General features: G+C 39.5%; 1 protein-coding gene across 4 annotated transcripts in view; it reads left to right on the top strand.

The window, feature by feature from the left end:
* The window catches only part of LOC104059668 (LIF receptor subunit alpha), a 91,438-nt gene that overhangs the window by 42,066 nt on the left and 32,723 nt on the right, over positions 1-16,649 (top strand). For all 4 annotated transcript variants that reach the window (XM_054053700.1, XM_054053699.1, XM_054053698.1 and 1 more), the window contains 2 exons: positions 3,036-3,148; positions 16,063-16,212. In XM_054053700.1, the coding sequence (XP_053909675.1) occupies positions 16,131-16,212 (82 nt within the window). In that variant the 5' untranslated portion in view covers positions 3,036-3,148; positions 16,063-16,130. The remainder of the gene's footprint in view (positions 1-3,035; positions 3,149-16,062; positions 16,213-16,649) is intronic.

Genomic DNA, 16,649 nt, shown 5'->3' with positions numbered 1-16,649 from the left:
ATACATACGTTGCTAAAATAGATGTGTGTATTTGTGCTTGCTGTGTGCCTATAGCTATGCCGGTATTAGCTTTGTAATACTGACTGAACCATGACTGCTTCGTATCAAGGTAGCGTGGTAGTTTGTAGTGCATAACCATGGAATTTGAATAAAACAATATATTTGTATGGTTTCTTTAGGTGATAAACACTGTCTGGAATGCTTCTTATACTTGCAGAATTTAGTTAATATTGCATGAATTGCTGAAAGGTATACTAAAAGTACAATCAACAGGAGTGGTTGAAGGTGGTGGTTTATACTATCAATCTGGCCCAGAAATGCCCTGTGTTTTACTTCTGTGCCCCAGTCATCCACTTAAACTAGCTTCGCTCCCTGAATAAATCAACTACTTCCCTCCAAGAGAAAAGGTTGACTGGATGTCGTGGTTAAACATTTATTCTGCGTGGTGTGGATACATCCTGTGGCAAGCTTGGCTAGCATGGTGAGCAGAGCAAGACAGCTCAATCGCACATGGCTTTATGCCCTCAAATGTCCCCCACGGTGCCCTTTGGCATGCTGCACTTATCAGCCTAAAGTTTTAAAAGCTACTTTCTCTTCATTTCAGTCACTTTGAACATAGAACCACATTAAAAACTGGTTTGGAGCCAGCTGGTGACCTGGACCACTTGCTGCAAAGTGGTCTAGTCCAGAGTTGGACATGTTGGTCCTAAACAGTGCAAAGGCGAGCCCAGCTGCAGCATTTAGGCTGTGGGGTGAAGATACCTCCCCACTGCATGCAGGGCACCAGGGTAGTTAGAGCACTTCTGATATTCATTCTTTCTGTAACTTTACAAGCTGCGTTTCAGATTACTTGTGTGTTTGAGAGTTGTGCAGCACATCCCACGTATCTTGGAGAAGGTGAGAGGGAGATTTAGTCAAGTGGGAGATGAGGCATAGTTCTGCTCATTGTGAGTCTGGCCTGGGCAGGCACTTGCCTTTTGGGGGTGTCTGGTGGTTTCTGCCTTAGCCTGACAGCCCTTCTCCCTTCCAAACAGGACTTACTGTTGGTCACCCAGAAGCTCTTGTGACGAGACAGGAATGCTGCTCATCATGTAATGTAACCCTGTTTGTATGGCTGACCACAGATTTGCCCTTCTTGAACTGGGTGATCTAATGGCCTCTCTTAACTATAAAATCAGTGAGCTTCAAAATATCTTTCTCAAATAATTGATCTTAATATTACTGCAGGGCAAAAGTGATGCTTAAATCAAATGAACTTCAGAAGAAAATTATGGTGGTCAGTATTAGAGGTGGGGGTTCTGCAGTCTGAAGCCCAAAGGTGAATCTAAGTTAAAAGTATTCCAACTACAACTGATTTTCACTATTTTTCATGTTTTGGATCAAGTTCAGCACTTGCGGCAGAAGAGATGTTTGACCTCTGAGGTTTTACAGCTACTCTGGAGCTAAACCCAAAGATATAAGCTCCAATGTTTAATCCTAGGCAGAGGAGGAGAGAGAGGAAAAACAAAACAAAACTATAATATGATTTATTTATGTGGCAGATTTCGGTGTTGTCTTGACTTATGTTCAGCAAGCACTGACGTGGTGTGTGTGTGTGAGGTAGACATAAATGTCAAACTCTTGTACTTCTACTAGGGTTTCTGCTGGTTCTAAGGATAATAATATCTATTCCCTAGAGTCTACGTTTTCCTCTTCCGTTTCACCTTTTTCCCCCACCCCTACTCCATACTTTTCCAAAGGTCACAGCTATGAGAAGTCTTTAGTGTACAGGTCCCCAGGCACGTAACTCATAATTCATCTGCTAGAACAGCATTGTCACAATTCCCAACACTGAACAGCCTTCCCCTCCAAATTAAATGCAATTGACCTGTTTTTCAAAATGCCAGGAAATTTTTGAAAGATTTTTTTTTTTTTTGACCAAATCTTGCCTCTGGTTTCAAATGACAGGATCAATCTAGATATAAAGCTGGATTTACAATTTATTTTAAATCATACTTCAGCATCTTGTTTGTCCCCTGTGTATTGTATATCTTCCTTCTCCATTAAAATTCTTATTAATGTGAGGTCTGTGTAAGATTTACGCTAATTTTGTCTGATTTTGGTGTAGGGTGAACTGAAGACTTTGATCTGTGAAGAAGCGTATTGAGCCCATATTTAGAATTTTTTTAGGAATGCATACAGTCTTCATTTCAGTCAGTTCACCCCATCCTTGAAGAGCTTTGGCAATGCTTAATCAGCTTTACTGCTCACAATATGCGCTTTTGAGTGGAGGTCTACTACGTAGCATTGACTCTTCTATTTCGTATGTTGTGGGTTATGTTTAAATACTTTCTCTGTGTAGGTATTTGAGAACAGTGATCAAGTAACCTCGTTGAACTGAATAGTTGAATTGTTTTAGGCTTTGCAACAACAGATGATCTCACAGACCTGTACTACTCTAAGTAATCATTTGGTCCTGTGTATAAATAGACTTTGTACTGGGTTAAACCATCTCCCTTGCTAATGAATGGCTAGTTCTTCTCTTGTGCTGTTGGATCAAGTGCTTTTGCAGGGTGGCTACATCTCTAAAGACTAAGTGTGAGGATTTTTGTTTTCAGCAGTGTTTATGCATTTATTTGCGTGAGCTATGATAACTGACACTTTGAAAATTGAATGTTTTCCATTTGCTTCTGCATATTTCAACTATTGAGTGATACAGCTTGTGTTAATATGCAAAGAATATATCCTTGAAAATGGTAGATTATTGTCTATTATCCTTTTGCCCTGCTGTGTGCATGCTTGCTAATCAGTAAGTAACTCTGAGTTGGAGTTGAGCAGTGATTATTGAAATGGGAATGGGAGCAGAAATGGGAGCAATCATTCAGCATTACAATAGATGCCCAAGTAATTAGGTCACTAACGGGCTTTCGGCAAAATAGTGTTAATTTTCCTCCCTACACTCTTAGACACAGAAGGTATACTTATAAATACACATCTTTTCTGAATGATCCTCTAGTGTAGTATTCATCTATATTGATTATATATGAATCTTTTAGTTTCAGGTACCTAATGTGACTGCCCAGCTCAGCATTTGGCTCTCCCATACTGAAAACTAAGGACCGAGCCTGACACAGGCTCCTGCAGCTGTGTTCCTGCCAACAGTGCAAATGTAAGTTTATGCATACCTTTATTGACAGGACAGAATTAGTCATATACTTATGTATTTGCAAATTCATGAGCAATATGTGTATATATGTGGTTACTGAGCCTTATTATCTTGCACAAATCAGCCATTAGTCACGAGCAGCACTCCATGGCTTTGAAATACGTTCTCATCAGAGGGCACAGGTGATCTCTGGTCACATTTAGTTGCTCGTTTCAGGAGACTTGAGAATTAAGATTAATAAGATGCTGCAATCTAAACTCAGCTATTTGATGAACTGGTCACTTTAATAAGAATTTAATGAGTATTGGTAATAATTACCTCCAGCTGATCTCTTCTAATATACATTGATTTTTACCGTCTTTAGTGACAATAAAAAAAAAAACTTATTTAGAAAAAAATAATTTTCACTTGCATTCCTAATATGTACATGTACCCCTGATCTTTTTAATCTGTAGCTCACAAAGACTTTTTGTATATATTGTTCTTAAGTCAAATGTTTATGTCCCTGAGGCATATGCATTGTCATTTAAATATGCTTTGTGAATATGTTCCTTGTACAGATCCAGTTTATGGCTCTTTAATATGGAAAACTGCAGAAACGGGAAAAGCAGAGTACTCTCCAAATATGTTTGAGATGGTGTTATTTTTAAGTGCCGTGAGGGTTCTAATGACCTGCTTTGTGGTGAGAAGGGCAAAAGCTTTTGTAGAAGATTTCACAAAAGAAAGAAAAAGTGAAACACTGGTGTTTCGTACCATGAAATTTATGCTAGAGGTTTTGCTAGTCTCTGTGTTTAGACAGGTAAGCTTACAAGAACATGCTTGGCCTTGTGAGTCATGCACAGTTTATCTGGATGGACCTGGTGAAATGCATAAAGAGCAGAAATTTTCCTAAGGAACAAAGTACTGGAATAGAAACTAAAAATAAACTGAAACAGAACGTGTAATTCGTATAACTACACCAAAAGGTTCGTTGTCTAGTTAACTCTCTTCTCTGCAGTTAAGTTTCCCGTTGCCCCCTTCTTCTTTCCCCTCTTTCCCCTGTGCCTGGGCACCTTAATCTGAAGCCACCATTGAGAATTGTTGCACGTCTCTTGTTCCCACAGTCAGACTTGCTCAGCACTTTGTAAACAATAGCCGCTTCATTGCTGAGTTGTGAAACAAAAAAGTTAAACATATTGGCAACAATGCATGAAAAATGTGATGAACAGCCTTCCACAGGAAGAGATTTTTCCATGCCAGTGTGTAGGTATCCAGGATGTATTTGTGACAGAAGCTAATAAGTAAGGAGTCTTTCTTCTTTTGTACATCATCTGCCAGCTCAATACTGAGAGAAGTAAACCATGAGATTTACTAATAATAGCAGGAAGGAAGAACCCTGTTAAAGAGATAGCAAAGTTGGAATGACTTATGTGCGTAAAATCCAAGGTTGTTTTTCCCTCTCTACAGCCATTTTTTGTAGTCACCCTTGAGAAGTGAAAGGAAAAAAAAAGGGTCTTTAGGAGAACAATTTTGGTTTCAGGGGAGGACAGGGAGAAGAAACAGATGCAAGTTACAGATGATGTAGTGATGGTCATGTGAAAATAATGTGAAGATGTGAGATGAAGTGCAGTTGTGGCTTTGAAAATTTCTGGTTTGTATTCTTATTCCGAGTGTGAATCAGGTCAGGAGAGACTTGTGGCACTGACTCACTGTATGTCCTATTAGTAGCAGTCTCAATTTTCTATGAGCTGCTTTGAGTTTTAAATTAGGTACGGCATCATTAGCCTTGCAGACACTGCTGTCTCAGCACTTGCTGGTGGGTTATTTACAGGGATACAGTTCACTGCTTTTGCAAAGTTCGAAAAGGAAAGAGAGAAAAGCATTACCTTATTTTACAGCACTAAAAGTTATTTGTGTGGGTCCTAGCCATCTAGCATATTATTTTGAAATTATCAGTTCTTCTTTGCTTTGTTCATTTTGCTGACAATTATTTTAATGGTGCAGAGTTTGCTTAAGTGTTGTATCCCCCTGAAGAGTACTTTATAGCAGTATTTTCTATTCTAAGATGCATGAAACACCTAAAGAGCTGCTCGTTTGTTTACATCTAGCAAGATCCAAGAAACTTTCTAAGACATATTAATCCAACAAACGTGCAAGGTGTAAATGTCTCATTTGGAGTATTCTGTATAAACTTAAGGACCTTTTAGCATCTTTTTCACTCTTGAGAAATGAGTGTTCTCAGTTAGAAGTAATTAGAAGTAATTAGAAGTAATCTATCAGAAGTAATTAGAAGTAATCTATCAGAAACTGAAAACAAAATTTGAACTTTTTTATTTTTTTTTAAGCAATGTTCTGCCTAAACTATTTGAGCCTAAATTATTTGAAATTTTAGTTGCAAAAGAATCACATTGTGTGCATTTGGCATTGCAATAAGTGTTTTATTTCAGTTAAGGCAATACAGTTAAGGAAAAGCTGCATGTTTGTAGAGCTCGAAATAACGTGGAGGAGTACACTAAAACTGAGCTGAGACTGTGTTTTGGAGGCATCAGAGAGTGGCAGAAAGGACAACATGAGTGAGTCACTTTATGTTGAAGCACTGGGTTGCTAGCTGTGCTGCTGTAAGAACTGATCCACAAGTGGACCAAAAGTCCCTTGCAGAGACCTGCAGACCTTTGTGAGAGGAGCAGAATGGATGAAGAGGAGTAGTATTTGCTTCAGACAGCCTGGATTAAGTGTGTCTACGTGTCTTCTGGGTCCATGGCTCCAAAGGAGGCTGTGAACAGCCAGAGAGTGAGAGGCTAGCAGTACCATGAGCAGATGTGCTTGTGGGAGAGTCTCAGTTTTCGGTAGCTGTGTCCATGTGCGTGCATGCACAAGTGCAAGAGTTAATATTTATTCTTATAGCCTGGCAATGGTCTTTTTTAGGTCTATGAAAGTTAATTAGGAAAGAGCTCTGGTGCATATCAACTGTAGAAGTCAGTATTTCTATTTCTGAGTACTTAATTCCTACACTTTGCTGCCTTATAAGAGGAATATGCATATATATGCATAAATGAAAAACTGGAGGAGAATTAATTGCAACTTAAATGGATGTGAAATAAATAAATGTTAACTGCTGTGTAAGTACACATGGACAGGTTTGTTCTGATAATGTCAGGTATTGTAGACCTTCTTCCTTTGGAGAGGTTGAAAGAGAAACAGAAGCACTTGAGTGGCCATTTGGGAGTGAAGCAGAGAGGAAAGCATTTTCTTACCCCAGTGGAAGGGTAGTCTGCACATGATAACATGCTGCAGCATGTCTTCATGTAACACATCTGGTACTTACTAAGAGTAGAAATATAGCAGGGCATGCGAGCTTTTAAAGTCTCAAGAAAGATTAATACAGTGGAAATTTATCAGAAAATATAGATCTGTAGTTTCAGGAATGGCTCATTCCCTCGATTACTAAAAAATCAATGTATTTCTCGTAAGGGCTTTTTATTCCTTACATTCACTCTAAAAGGATACTGCACAACTGTTGCTCGTTATTTTCAATGTATTATTTAATGTGAAAGCCGCATTTCAGCATTTGATCTATTTATATGCTGTTTGTACACATGAAGACAGACTTTCTTTGGATTTGGTTCGTTGTACCTTAAAAATAATTTGAATACCACGGGTTTCTTTGTAAACAATAAAGGATTCCAACCCCCAGGTCATTGCCGGTTGTTTAAAAAAAAACACACTTGGAATTGCTTCAGTAATTATCAGTGTTCTCTTATAAAACTAAATAGGCTTTTCCTGTGATGGAAAGAAGATTAAAGGTCATATAGTTCAAAATAAGTTTTGGACATTGCCAGATTAAGGAAAATAAACCTTCGTTAATAAGGTCAACTTCTGTAATGTTTTTTAGTTTATAAGGACATACAAGCTGAAGAGAACTGGCAGGGGCAGAATTGCGTAGATAACATGATTCTTCTAAAGAACAGCAATTTTTTTCTGAAGCCCTCTCTGTAAAGTCTGAGTGACAGTGTTCTGGCCCTTGAACCTCACATTGAGCAAAGCACAATTGACAGTGTGGGCAAATGACGTTTTCCTCTGAAGATAATACTGTCTTGAGAATTACACAGACACTAGCAGTACCCCACAAGAAATGAAATGTGCTTTGGAGTACTTGATTTGCATTTTATTTCAGTTATGTATGAGTAGAATGCAGCAAGCACTTGAAAACCTTCCCTGTGTAATTGCATTTGTTTCTACGCTTATGCACTGCAAAAAAACCAAAACTGTGGGTATGTTTGTTTCTATGATTTGTACATGTATTAAATATTAAAAAGACATAGTGAATAGCCATGGCATCAATGTAAGACATGTTTTTTTATATACACAAAGTAATGGACATGCTCGGTGTATTTGTTCCATGCTATGTTGTGAAGTGCAAGAATTCAAGGAAGTGTGTTGACCATGAGGTCACCAAATCCAAACATTTCAGGAAATGTGTGTGGCTGTATCAGATTTACACATATACCTAAGTTGAATCATTCACCTTACTGCAGTGTTAATTTGCCAGTTGTAGTAACTATCAAGAAAAATTTTTGAATGGGTTAAAATACGAGTGTGTAAATGACTCAGAGCCGTTTTGTTCTCCTGCATCACACAATAGCCTAGGAGATAAAAATTTCACTTTTGGCCAGCAGTGTCCCTTAACCTTTGCCCCTTTGCTTTGTTCTTTGTTCAGACGATTAGGTGTTTTCCATCTGCACCTCTATGGGCAAAGAATCTGTGCTTGTTAATTCAAGCTGACTTCCTAAGGAAGTCAGGCTAATTTGATAATGCTTTGTCTGTCCTCTTACCCCTGCAATAACCTTTGAACATGCTGCCCAGGTTCAGTTCACTGAGAACGAGGAGGTGAGGTCTCAGCGTACTGTGTCCTTATAAGCTTGATGAAACTCAGGCTGGAGAGACCCCGCTGAGGAAATAGCTGCAGACTGAAGTCAACTTTTACTCAACTGCAATCCAGGCCTCTCTCACGTGCCTTCTCTGATGTCTACTAAGGCTCGGGGTGTAATCTGTAATAAGATTTGCCTAATATGTAATAACGATAAATTGTGAACAGGCTTGCAGATATCCCAAAACATATTTAGTCTATTTTTGGTAGGATTAGGATTCACTGTGTTTCTCAGAAGAGTTTGTTTTCTATTGTTACCATCTGGAAAGCAGTATGGTGTTCATAGTAGTGATGGATGTGCTTGTATTTAACCATGTGCTTGGTGGCTAATCGAAGTGGGCAAGGACTTCCAAACTCAGTAATCAAACATTCAATTTTCTTTTGGAAGTGCCTGTGTTATTCTGAAATTACACACTGGGAATATTTAATTAAGCTACAACGCTCTTGCACGTTGTAGAAGGGGCAATGCATGGCAAATGACTCCAGTAGGACTAATAGTTTCCGAATTAGCATACAGATTAATTGAAAACGGGCATAATTCAGTGAGAACAAAAGGCAAAGTGTGCAAAATATATATTTAGCTTGAGAAACCAAGAAAAGTCATCCAATACATTCAGTTTTAGTTGTGGTAAAAATAAATCATCAGTTCCTACGGTGTCTCTTTGCTGTGCTCTGCCCTTTCAGTCCCCTTCTCTGCCTGACTACCTCACCTCTTTAGTATTGCTGTGCTGCTTTTTTCTCTCCAGCTAAGCTGTTCCAGCAAGGATATTCTTTTCAATTCTCTCTAGGAACCACCTGTTTTTTTCTTGTTTGGTGGGATTTTTTTTGTTTGACATGAGTAACCTGAAGGAGTCTTCCATTGTACTTCCCAGATCCTTCTCAAGATGGTATCCATTGCTATGACTAAACTATTTGACCTCTGCTTCTGCAGTTTATTTTCCTGTCCTTCTAAAGGCAAGTCTTTAGGGTCTCGTTTTCTATGCACGTATTTCTGTGTATTGTGCTGTCCAGCAGTCACTAAATGCTTTCATAAACTCGCCTTTGAATTGTAATTGCAAATTACTTCAAACCTTTATGATCCCTATCCTGTATGTAGTAGTCATGCATCAACTCCCCAGACCCAGGAAGTGCCTTGCAGAGAGTTTTCTCTCGTGTCCTTCCCGGGTGTGGGGAGTTTCATAGAATCATTAGAGGTCGAAAAGACATCTAGGATCATCAAGTCCAACCATCAGCTCAGTACCACCATGTCTACTAAACCGTGTCATGAAGTGAACTTCTCAGTGAGCTTTTCATGCTCGTTGCTTACCTGGAAGTACCCACCACCTCTCTCAAATCTGCAGCTTGATTATTTGTGCTTCCATCGAGTTTAGCAGCCCTGGAATGAGAAGAAAGGAAGAACTGGAAATACTGGAAAGCAGGTGCAGCTGTGCATTCACCTTAGACTCTGAGCCAAGTGAAATATTTGCTCTAGATGGGGTGCACCACTGCTTTGTTGGTAAAATTTCTTGCCAAAATGCTTGCCTTTGTGGATGGTACTTTTAACGAGGAGCTTTGAAAATGAATTGTTGGAAGTGTCTGTCCTTGTGTTGAGCTTGTGTATGGCATCCTGACATCTCACTTCACCTTGCAGAGCAGAAGCATACTGAGATGGCTGCATGGTTACTGTGGTGGCTTCCCAGAATCTAAGAGGTGATGCTGCTGTTTGGCACTAGAGGAAGCAGTGAGGAGGGAAATTTTCTTCTCGTGCTTGGCAGGAAAAAACCCAGCAAAACAAAGTTTGTCTCAAAGGACTGAAAATTTGGCCTTGTGCACTCCTGCACATTTACTGTATAGTATTTTAACACCCTGTCTTTGTTTCCTTTTCCTCCGCTGCAGATTAGAAGAGTGCACTTGGTGCAGCTAGGTAGCTTGAATTATTTTATCCGCTTTCGGAAAGAGAAATAGTAGATTTTTAAATTAATTCCTCAGAACCGGGGAAAGCCAGATTCCCAAATGGGTTTCAACCTTCATTTATAAACGAGTTTTAGTGATTCACGTCCTGCGAATCTTTTATAACATGGAATGTTGCCATGTTATAAAACAGAGAGGGAAAGCCTGCATTTAGATTACTAAAGAGAGATTTTTGTCTCAACTTTGGGAATTTTTTTAAGGAGGTGGAAGAATGTACTCTGTTGAAAACCAGCCAAACCCCCTCGTATAAATCTTATTAATTCTACTTCCATTTTTGTTATTACTCAGCTAGCTTTAAAGTCAAAGACTGGAGACTGTGGGATCAGCAAAGCTGTTCTAAAGAAAGCCAGTTCATCTTCTGTTTCTGTGTTCATTGTCTTTACTGTCAGCTGTATTGGCAATTTGCTTGGTTTCCCAGAAATGTGTACTTCTGGCATGCTCGTTCAGATAAGGGAATTTTTTTGGAAACTTTCTGTTGGTGATACTAGGATGTGTAATTTGATGTATGCATTTTTATCTGGACATAGATGTATTTTCTTTCACTTTGAAGGTTAAATTAGTATCTTTGGGTAGAGACAAGTAAAATGAGTGTTCTTCACCTGCTAAGCGGAATAATTTTTCTTATATCACTAAGGTTTTAACCTAGGCACCTACTTAGCACTTGCATTTCTGTCTGACTGTATTTGGGATGACGGCTGTCAGTATTGCCAAAAATGCAGCCTGCCATCAGTTTCTACAATTTTTTGGTTGTGTACTGTATAAACATTTTCCTTGAGAGTTTTTTAATGTTCCATTTAGTGGTAAATTATTATGATGATGCTTTTAACTGTGGAGAAAATACAGATTTATTTGCGGAAATTTATCAACAGATTTTTTCTATCATGTTTAGTACATCTGTTTGTACTGCTTTCATGCTTTGATCTAGTGTTCTTCAATTGCAGTTTCCCTAAACCTTTGTATAAGCTGACTTTTTAAGCGTTTCTGTTTGGTATCAGCTTGTGGAGTGCAAAAATGACCGTGAAAAGTGTGGCCACTGATTCTCAATTCACAGATTTTATTTTTATTATTTTTTTTATTTAAAACCAAATCTGGAGCTTGTGTGACTGGCAGATCAGACTGCAGGCAGAAAGCAGGCCAGAAAGATATTTGATTTTTTTTTATCTGGTTTGTTTGTTTATTTTCAAAGTGGTTTCCAAGCACTTGACAATTAAATACATTCAGATACCAGAAAACTCAAAAGTAGAGCAGAGCTTTGGTGAACTTCTGTACTTAGAGAACTGATCTATCACAACTGACTGAAAAAATACTTATTTTTTCCTTTTAAAGGCAATTAAGCATTTGGTCAGCTATGCTTTAAAAATCCATATACAGAACCAGTTAAGACGAGAAAGACATAATACAAAACACCATCAGTAGGAGAGATAGCTATTATCTTGTTTTCCCTTTGGCAGGTAAAGTCTAAAAAGGCTGGTAAAGTCTTAGCATGTCACTGTCACACTGTTAAACAGCTGGTGCTGCCCTCATTTTCTCAACTTGTCACAGAACCTTTAACCTTCTTTACAGCTGACAAGGTGTTGAAGGAAAGCTGTCCACAGATATTTTCCCAGGTGTACGTTATTGACTGAGTACTTTCCCTCTCATGTTTATCAGATCACCAGTAGGTGCACTGTATGCATCAAAACAGGTTAGTTCCTGTGCATACATAAAGCCCTGAGTAGAAGTCAGGACACCTCCATATACTGTAGCTTCCAACAGTTATTGTGGAATCCTGCTTTTAGTAGCTGCTCTTGAATATGGGTTATTATGTACTAAAACCTGCCATGCCTTTGCTGTTTGCATGGCATAAATTTGTATTTTCTGGATACACACACAATTTTGTTCCTTAGAATGGATCTATGGGAAGCTTTTTCCTTATTTTAAAATTTCCAAAGTGAGACATCTTTTCGGGCAAAGCCGTTAAGATGAATTTGCTGTGCAAATATATTCACGCTAAGTCAGGAGGTTTGCAGTTCATTTGAGGATGAGATTGGATTCTGAAGTACTAGATAAACAGCTACGTGGCAGCTTTATACAGTAGTATCCAGGGCTGGATCACGCGCTGAAATTGAGTCAAGAAGGTCTAAATGTTGAGAGAAAAGCAAATATGGCATGGGCTGTGTAAACACACACTACGCATAGGTTTGCCTTAGAAAAGTTCTTTCATTTTACTTGATAATGCTCAGGCCTCAGGGAACAGAAACATTTCAAAGCTGAAATATGTTCCAGGAATGATCAGAAATCTAGAAACTGAGACTGGGAAATGATGAGAAAAGTTGGGAATTTTTAAAGGAGGAGCTAGAAGAGACCTAGTGTCAGTCATCTTCTATGTAAGAGGATGCTGCAAGGCAGAGGATAAACTGTTCTTTGTCTGCTGGAGACAGAACAAAGTAATGCTCTTAAAATGGAGCAAGAAGTAGTTGTGTAGCACTAATAATAGTGCCAGTGAAGTGACACAAATAGATTAGGAAATAGAATGTGCTATGGCTGATGGTTTTTAAGATGGACATCTTTTGAAAATGGTTTAGTTGCTGTTGCTCTTCCTGGTGGAGAGAATGGACTGATATCCTTTAGTCTCATTTTTTTTAAAAATAAAGATTTAAAATGAAAATATGTATACACTTAGTAGCATCTGTTCCCACTGTACTCCAGCCAGCCCTTGTCAAGGTTTTTGCCTTTCTCTGGTAGGACTGAGCTCTCTTGTCCTAATTAATTGTAGAATCATAGAATGGTTTGGGTTGGAAGGGACCTTAAAGACCATCTAGTTCCAATGCCCCTGCTATGGGCAGGGACACCTCCCATTAGACCAGGCTGCCCAAGGCCCATCCAACCTGGCCTTGAACACCTCCAGGGATGGGGCAGCCACAGTTTCCCCAGGCAACTTCTTCTAGAGCTGTATCACCCTTACGGTGAAGAATTTCTTTCTAATGTCTAATTTACATCTTTCCTCCTCCAATTTAAAGACATTCCCCTTCATCCTGTTGCTACATGCCCTTGTAAAAAATCCCTTCCCATCTTTCTTGTAGACCCCCTTCAGATACTGTGAGGCTGCTGTGAGGTCTCCCTGCAGCCCCTCTTCTGAACAACACCAACTCTCTCAGTCTGTCCTCATAGCAGAGGTGCTCCAGCCCCCTAACCTCCTCTGGGTACATTCCAACAGTTCCATATCCTTTTTATGTTGGGGATTCCAGAACTGGACACAATACTCCAGGGTCTCAGGGAGTGGAGTAGAGGATCACCCCCCTCAACCCGCTGGCCACTCTTCCTCTGATGCAGCCCAGGATGCAGTTGATCTTCTGGGCTGCAAGTGCACATTGCTGGCTCATGTTGATCTTCTCATCAATCAGCACCCCCAAGTCCTTCTCTGCAGAGCTGCTCTCAGTCATGTCACCCCCCAGCCTGTATTGAAACTGCAGATCGACACAGTCCAGGTGTAGAGCCTTGCACTTGGCTTTGGTGAACCTCATGGGATTCACACAGCCCCACTTCTCCAGCTTGCCCAGGTCCCTCTGGGTGAAAGCCCTTCCTTCTGGTGTGACATCTGCACCACTTTGCTTGGTGTGATCTGCAAACTTGCTGAGGGTGCACTCAATGTCGCTGTCTGTATCATTGATGAAAATATTGAACAGCTCTGGCTCTAGTATAGACCCCTGAGGGACACCACTTGTTACAGATCTTGAGCTGTTGACCACTCCTCTCTGGATGTGACTATCCAACCAATTCCTTATCCACGACAGTCCACTCATCAAATCCATATCTCTCCAAATTAGAGAGAAGGATGTTGTGGGAGACCATGTCAAAGGCTTCATGGAGACCATGTCAAAGGCTTCACATAGATTACATATACTGCTTTTCCCGTGTCTGCTGATGTGGTCACCCCGTCATAGAAAGCCACTAGGTTGGTCAGGCAGGACTTGCCCTTGGTGAAGTATGTGTCATCCTAAAAGTACATCTGCCTAGAGGGCAGTATGCTTTCCATATCTTGCCAGGGCAAGGAAGAAACTCCATCTCTTGTTTGAATTAATCTTGAACTGATGGAAGGCAGCTTTCTTCCAAAGAAAGTAAACTTTCTATTTTAAAATTACTTCAATTATTTTCTAACTTATCATTAAAACAAGCCTAAAAATGGGGATCTTTTCTTTTGACTAATAGCATTTAATTATGTGACACGAGGCTTCAAATTGCCAACTTCTCAGCAGGCTATAGAATGTGTATGAGAAGACAAAAGCAAGGCAGTCTATGCTTCTTGTGAAGGACGGTGGTTTACAAGACATTTATCATGCTCTGCATGAAAGGTTGTTTTCGGTGCAGAACTCCGAAACAGAAATTAAAACTGTGCTTGAGTGAGTAGGACTTGGTATGACTCAAATTTCTTGTAATTTGCTGCTATGATGTTACTCTTAAAACTTCTGCAGTGGGACAACTACTCAGTAAGCTATGTACTGAGAGAGTATGCAGAAAATCAGACGACTTTGTTGAACTGCATGTAGTTGCTGAATCTATCTTGTGAACCTGACATTACCAAAGAGGTTTTGCACAAATCTGAACAGATAATGTGTTTAGAAAGTGAGAGGCTTGGGATTTAATTACTTTCACAAAGCAATTTTCCCTCCTTCGAGTAGTATCGGTGCTTTCCCTTACTTTTATTCTTTCCTTCACCCCTCACAGGTGACTGTCACCTAATTTTGATATAAAACTTGAAGTTTGATTGAAGGCTTTTCTACAAACCAGGAATTACCTTTGAAGAAGTACTCACAAACAAAAAGATATTTGTATGTACATCGCAAATAGAAATCAGTCATTTTATTTATGTAACTCCCAGGGCTCTTTGAGTGGTTTTCTCATTTTCGATGAAGTTAGAGGGTTTTGAGCAAAGTTTAAACTTGGAGGTAACTTCCTGTTATTTTCATTAGAAACACGGATAAGTACAATATGAAGATCCCAAGAGATGCCAAAATATAGTCGGAGACCTGTGGCACAAAGATTATCATATTTTATGTACTGATGGGTTGATTGATTCATCTTTACCTGAATATGGATTTATCAAACTTCACTCTTGATTTGGTCTTTAACAAATTATGTGACATGGATATTACAGTTTAGGAATACACTAAAAGAACAGCTGGTTGGAGAAGGCATGGGTAGCATAGCTTAAATCATTGTGGTTTTAGGAAGGTCCAGGTGGCTTGAGAATATGGTGAGAATAAAGTGATTGTTAAGTTTTAAGGTTGTTTCTCCCCTCCAAATGTTATGCAGACCTTTACCAGAGCATCTCTCAGTTCTCTGCTCTGTAGGCCTCTCTGTCAGTCTGTTTTTCTGCAGACCAAGAGAAATAAGTGGCCCCTTGTGAATAGCTCTGAATTATTTGACATAATGCTCCTCGCACAGTGCACATTGGTGAGGGACAGAAAAGCATTTCAAGCGTTCCTAGCTGTCCCCTGAGAGGACATTTTTTATTATTTTGTTGGAGAAATATGTCTTTTTTTTTTTTTTCCTCCAGACGTTATTGTTAGCACTGGATTAAAACAGTGATCCTGGGCAATCAAATCTGGTTCTGCAGCGTCACACACATCCCATAGCTTTGAATAGCAGCAGTATGAAAATTGCACAGATAGGAGAAGAAAACAGATGGGGACTTCTGTCCCCTTAAATCCGTAGCCACAGCAGAGGACATTTCCATTCATAGTATAAAAGGTTGTGTATGTGACTTCTCATCTAAGTTGAGGAGACCCCTACTAGGAGAATACCCTACCATGTCTGTTCTGGCCTCAGATACTCCTGAAGGAGACCTTTGGATTATTGAGTTTTACATATCTGTGATTCTTGAGGTTATCTTTGAAATGTCTCAGTGAAAACATGCTTCGGGGGGTGGCTGGGACAGTGAAAAGGTTTGCCTGCCAAACAAGAGAAAGGAGTTGCTGTGCCTGGGAGCAGCACTGAAGAAGAAAGGTAAATGTAATAAATGGCATTTGTAGAGTACCAGCTCTGGGATTTCAAATATTTTTTATTTTGTTTTTAATTTTAGAACTGACCAGCTTGTGATGATGTTTATTACTGCTTGAAGCTGCTGTACTGAAAACAAACAGTAGAAGAATGTGGAAGAATTCAAGCCTCCGCTGCTTTTTAGCACTAGCTATTTTATGTTCAAGAAGCTTGATATATAGCCAAGAGATAGGTGAGTTTATTGCAATGTAATTCACTAATCTCTTTTTCTTTGAGGCTTCTGAACTGATACCATTTAATTACATAGCTTTCCTATTATGTGTATGTTCAAAACCCATCACCTTTGTGGTCCTAGTGGCATCTTGTAAAACAATGCGAAGTTAGGTGTTAAATTTTCTGTGGTGTAACTGTGATAGTATGTACGTATGGTTGTTGTAAATGTCTGCTTTGAGACCTTCTTGCTGTATATGTCAGCAGTCTGTGACAATTTGTCACTTTGTCGTTAATTGCCCTACTGTCATTAATTGTCCTCTGCATAGGACAATGGAGGAGAGTGAAAAACTCATAAAGTTTATCATCATAGCTTGTGGTTTTGCCATTGGCACAACGCCTGTTTATTAGGCTAGGCTAGGAATTGTTGTGGAAAGAGACAGCTGCCTATGTCATTGC

The sequence above is a fragment of the Cuculus canorus genome, chromosome Z (assembly GCF_017976375.1).
Source record: "Cuculus canorus isolate bCucCan1 chromosome Z, bCucCan1.pri, whole genome shotgun sequence".
Lineage (NCBI taxonomy): Eukaryota > Metazoa > Chordata > Aves > Cuculiformes > Cuculidae > Cuculus > Cuculus canorus.
The sequence above is the reverse complement of the archived record's forward strand: the minus strand, read 5'-3'. Positions and strand labels throughout refer to the sequence as shown.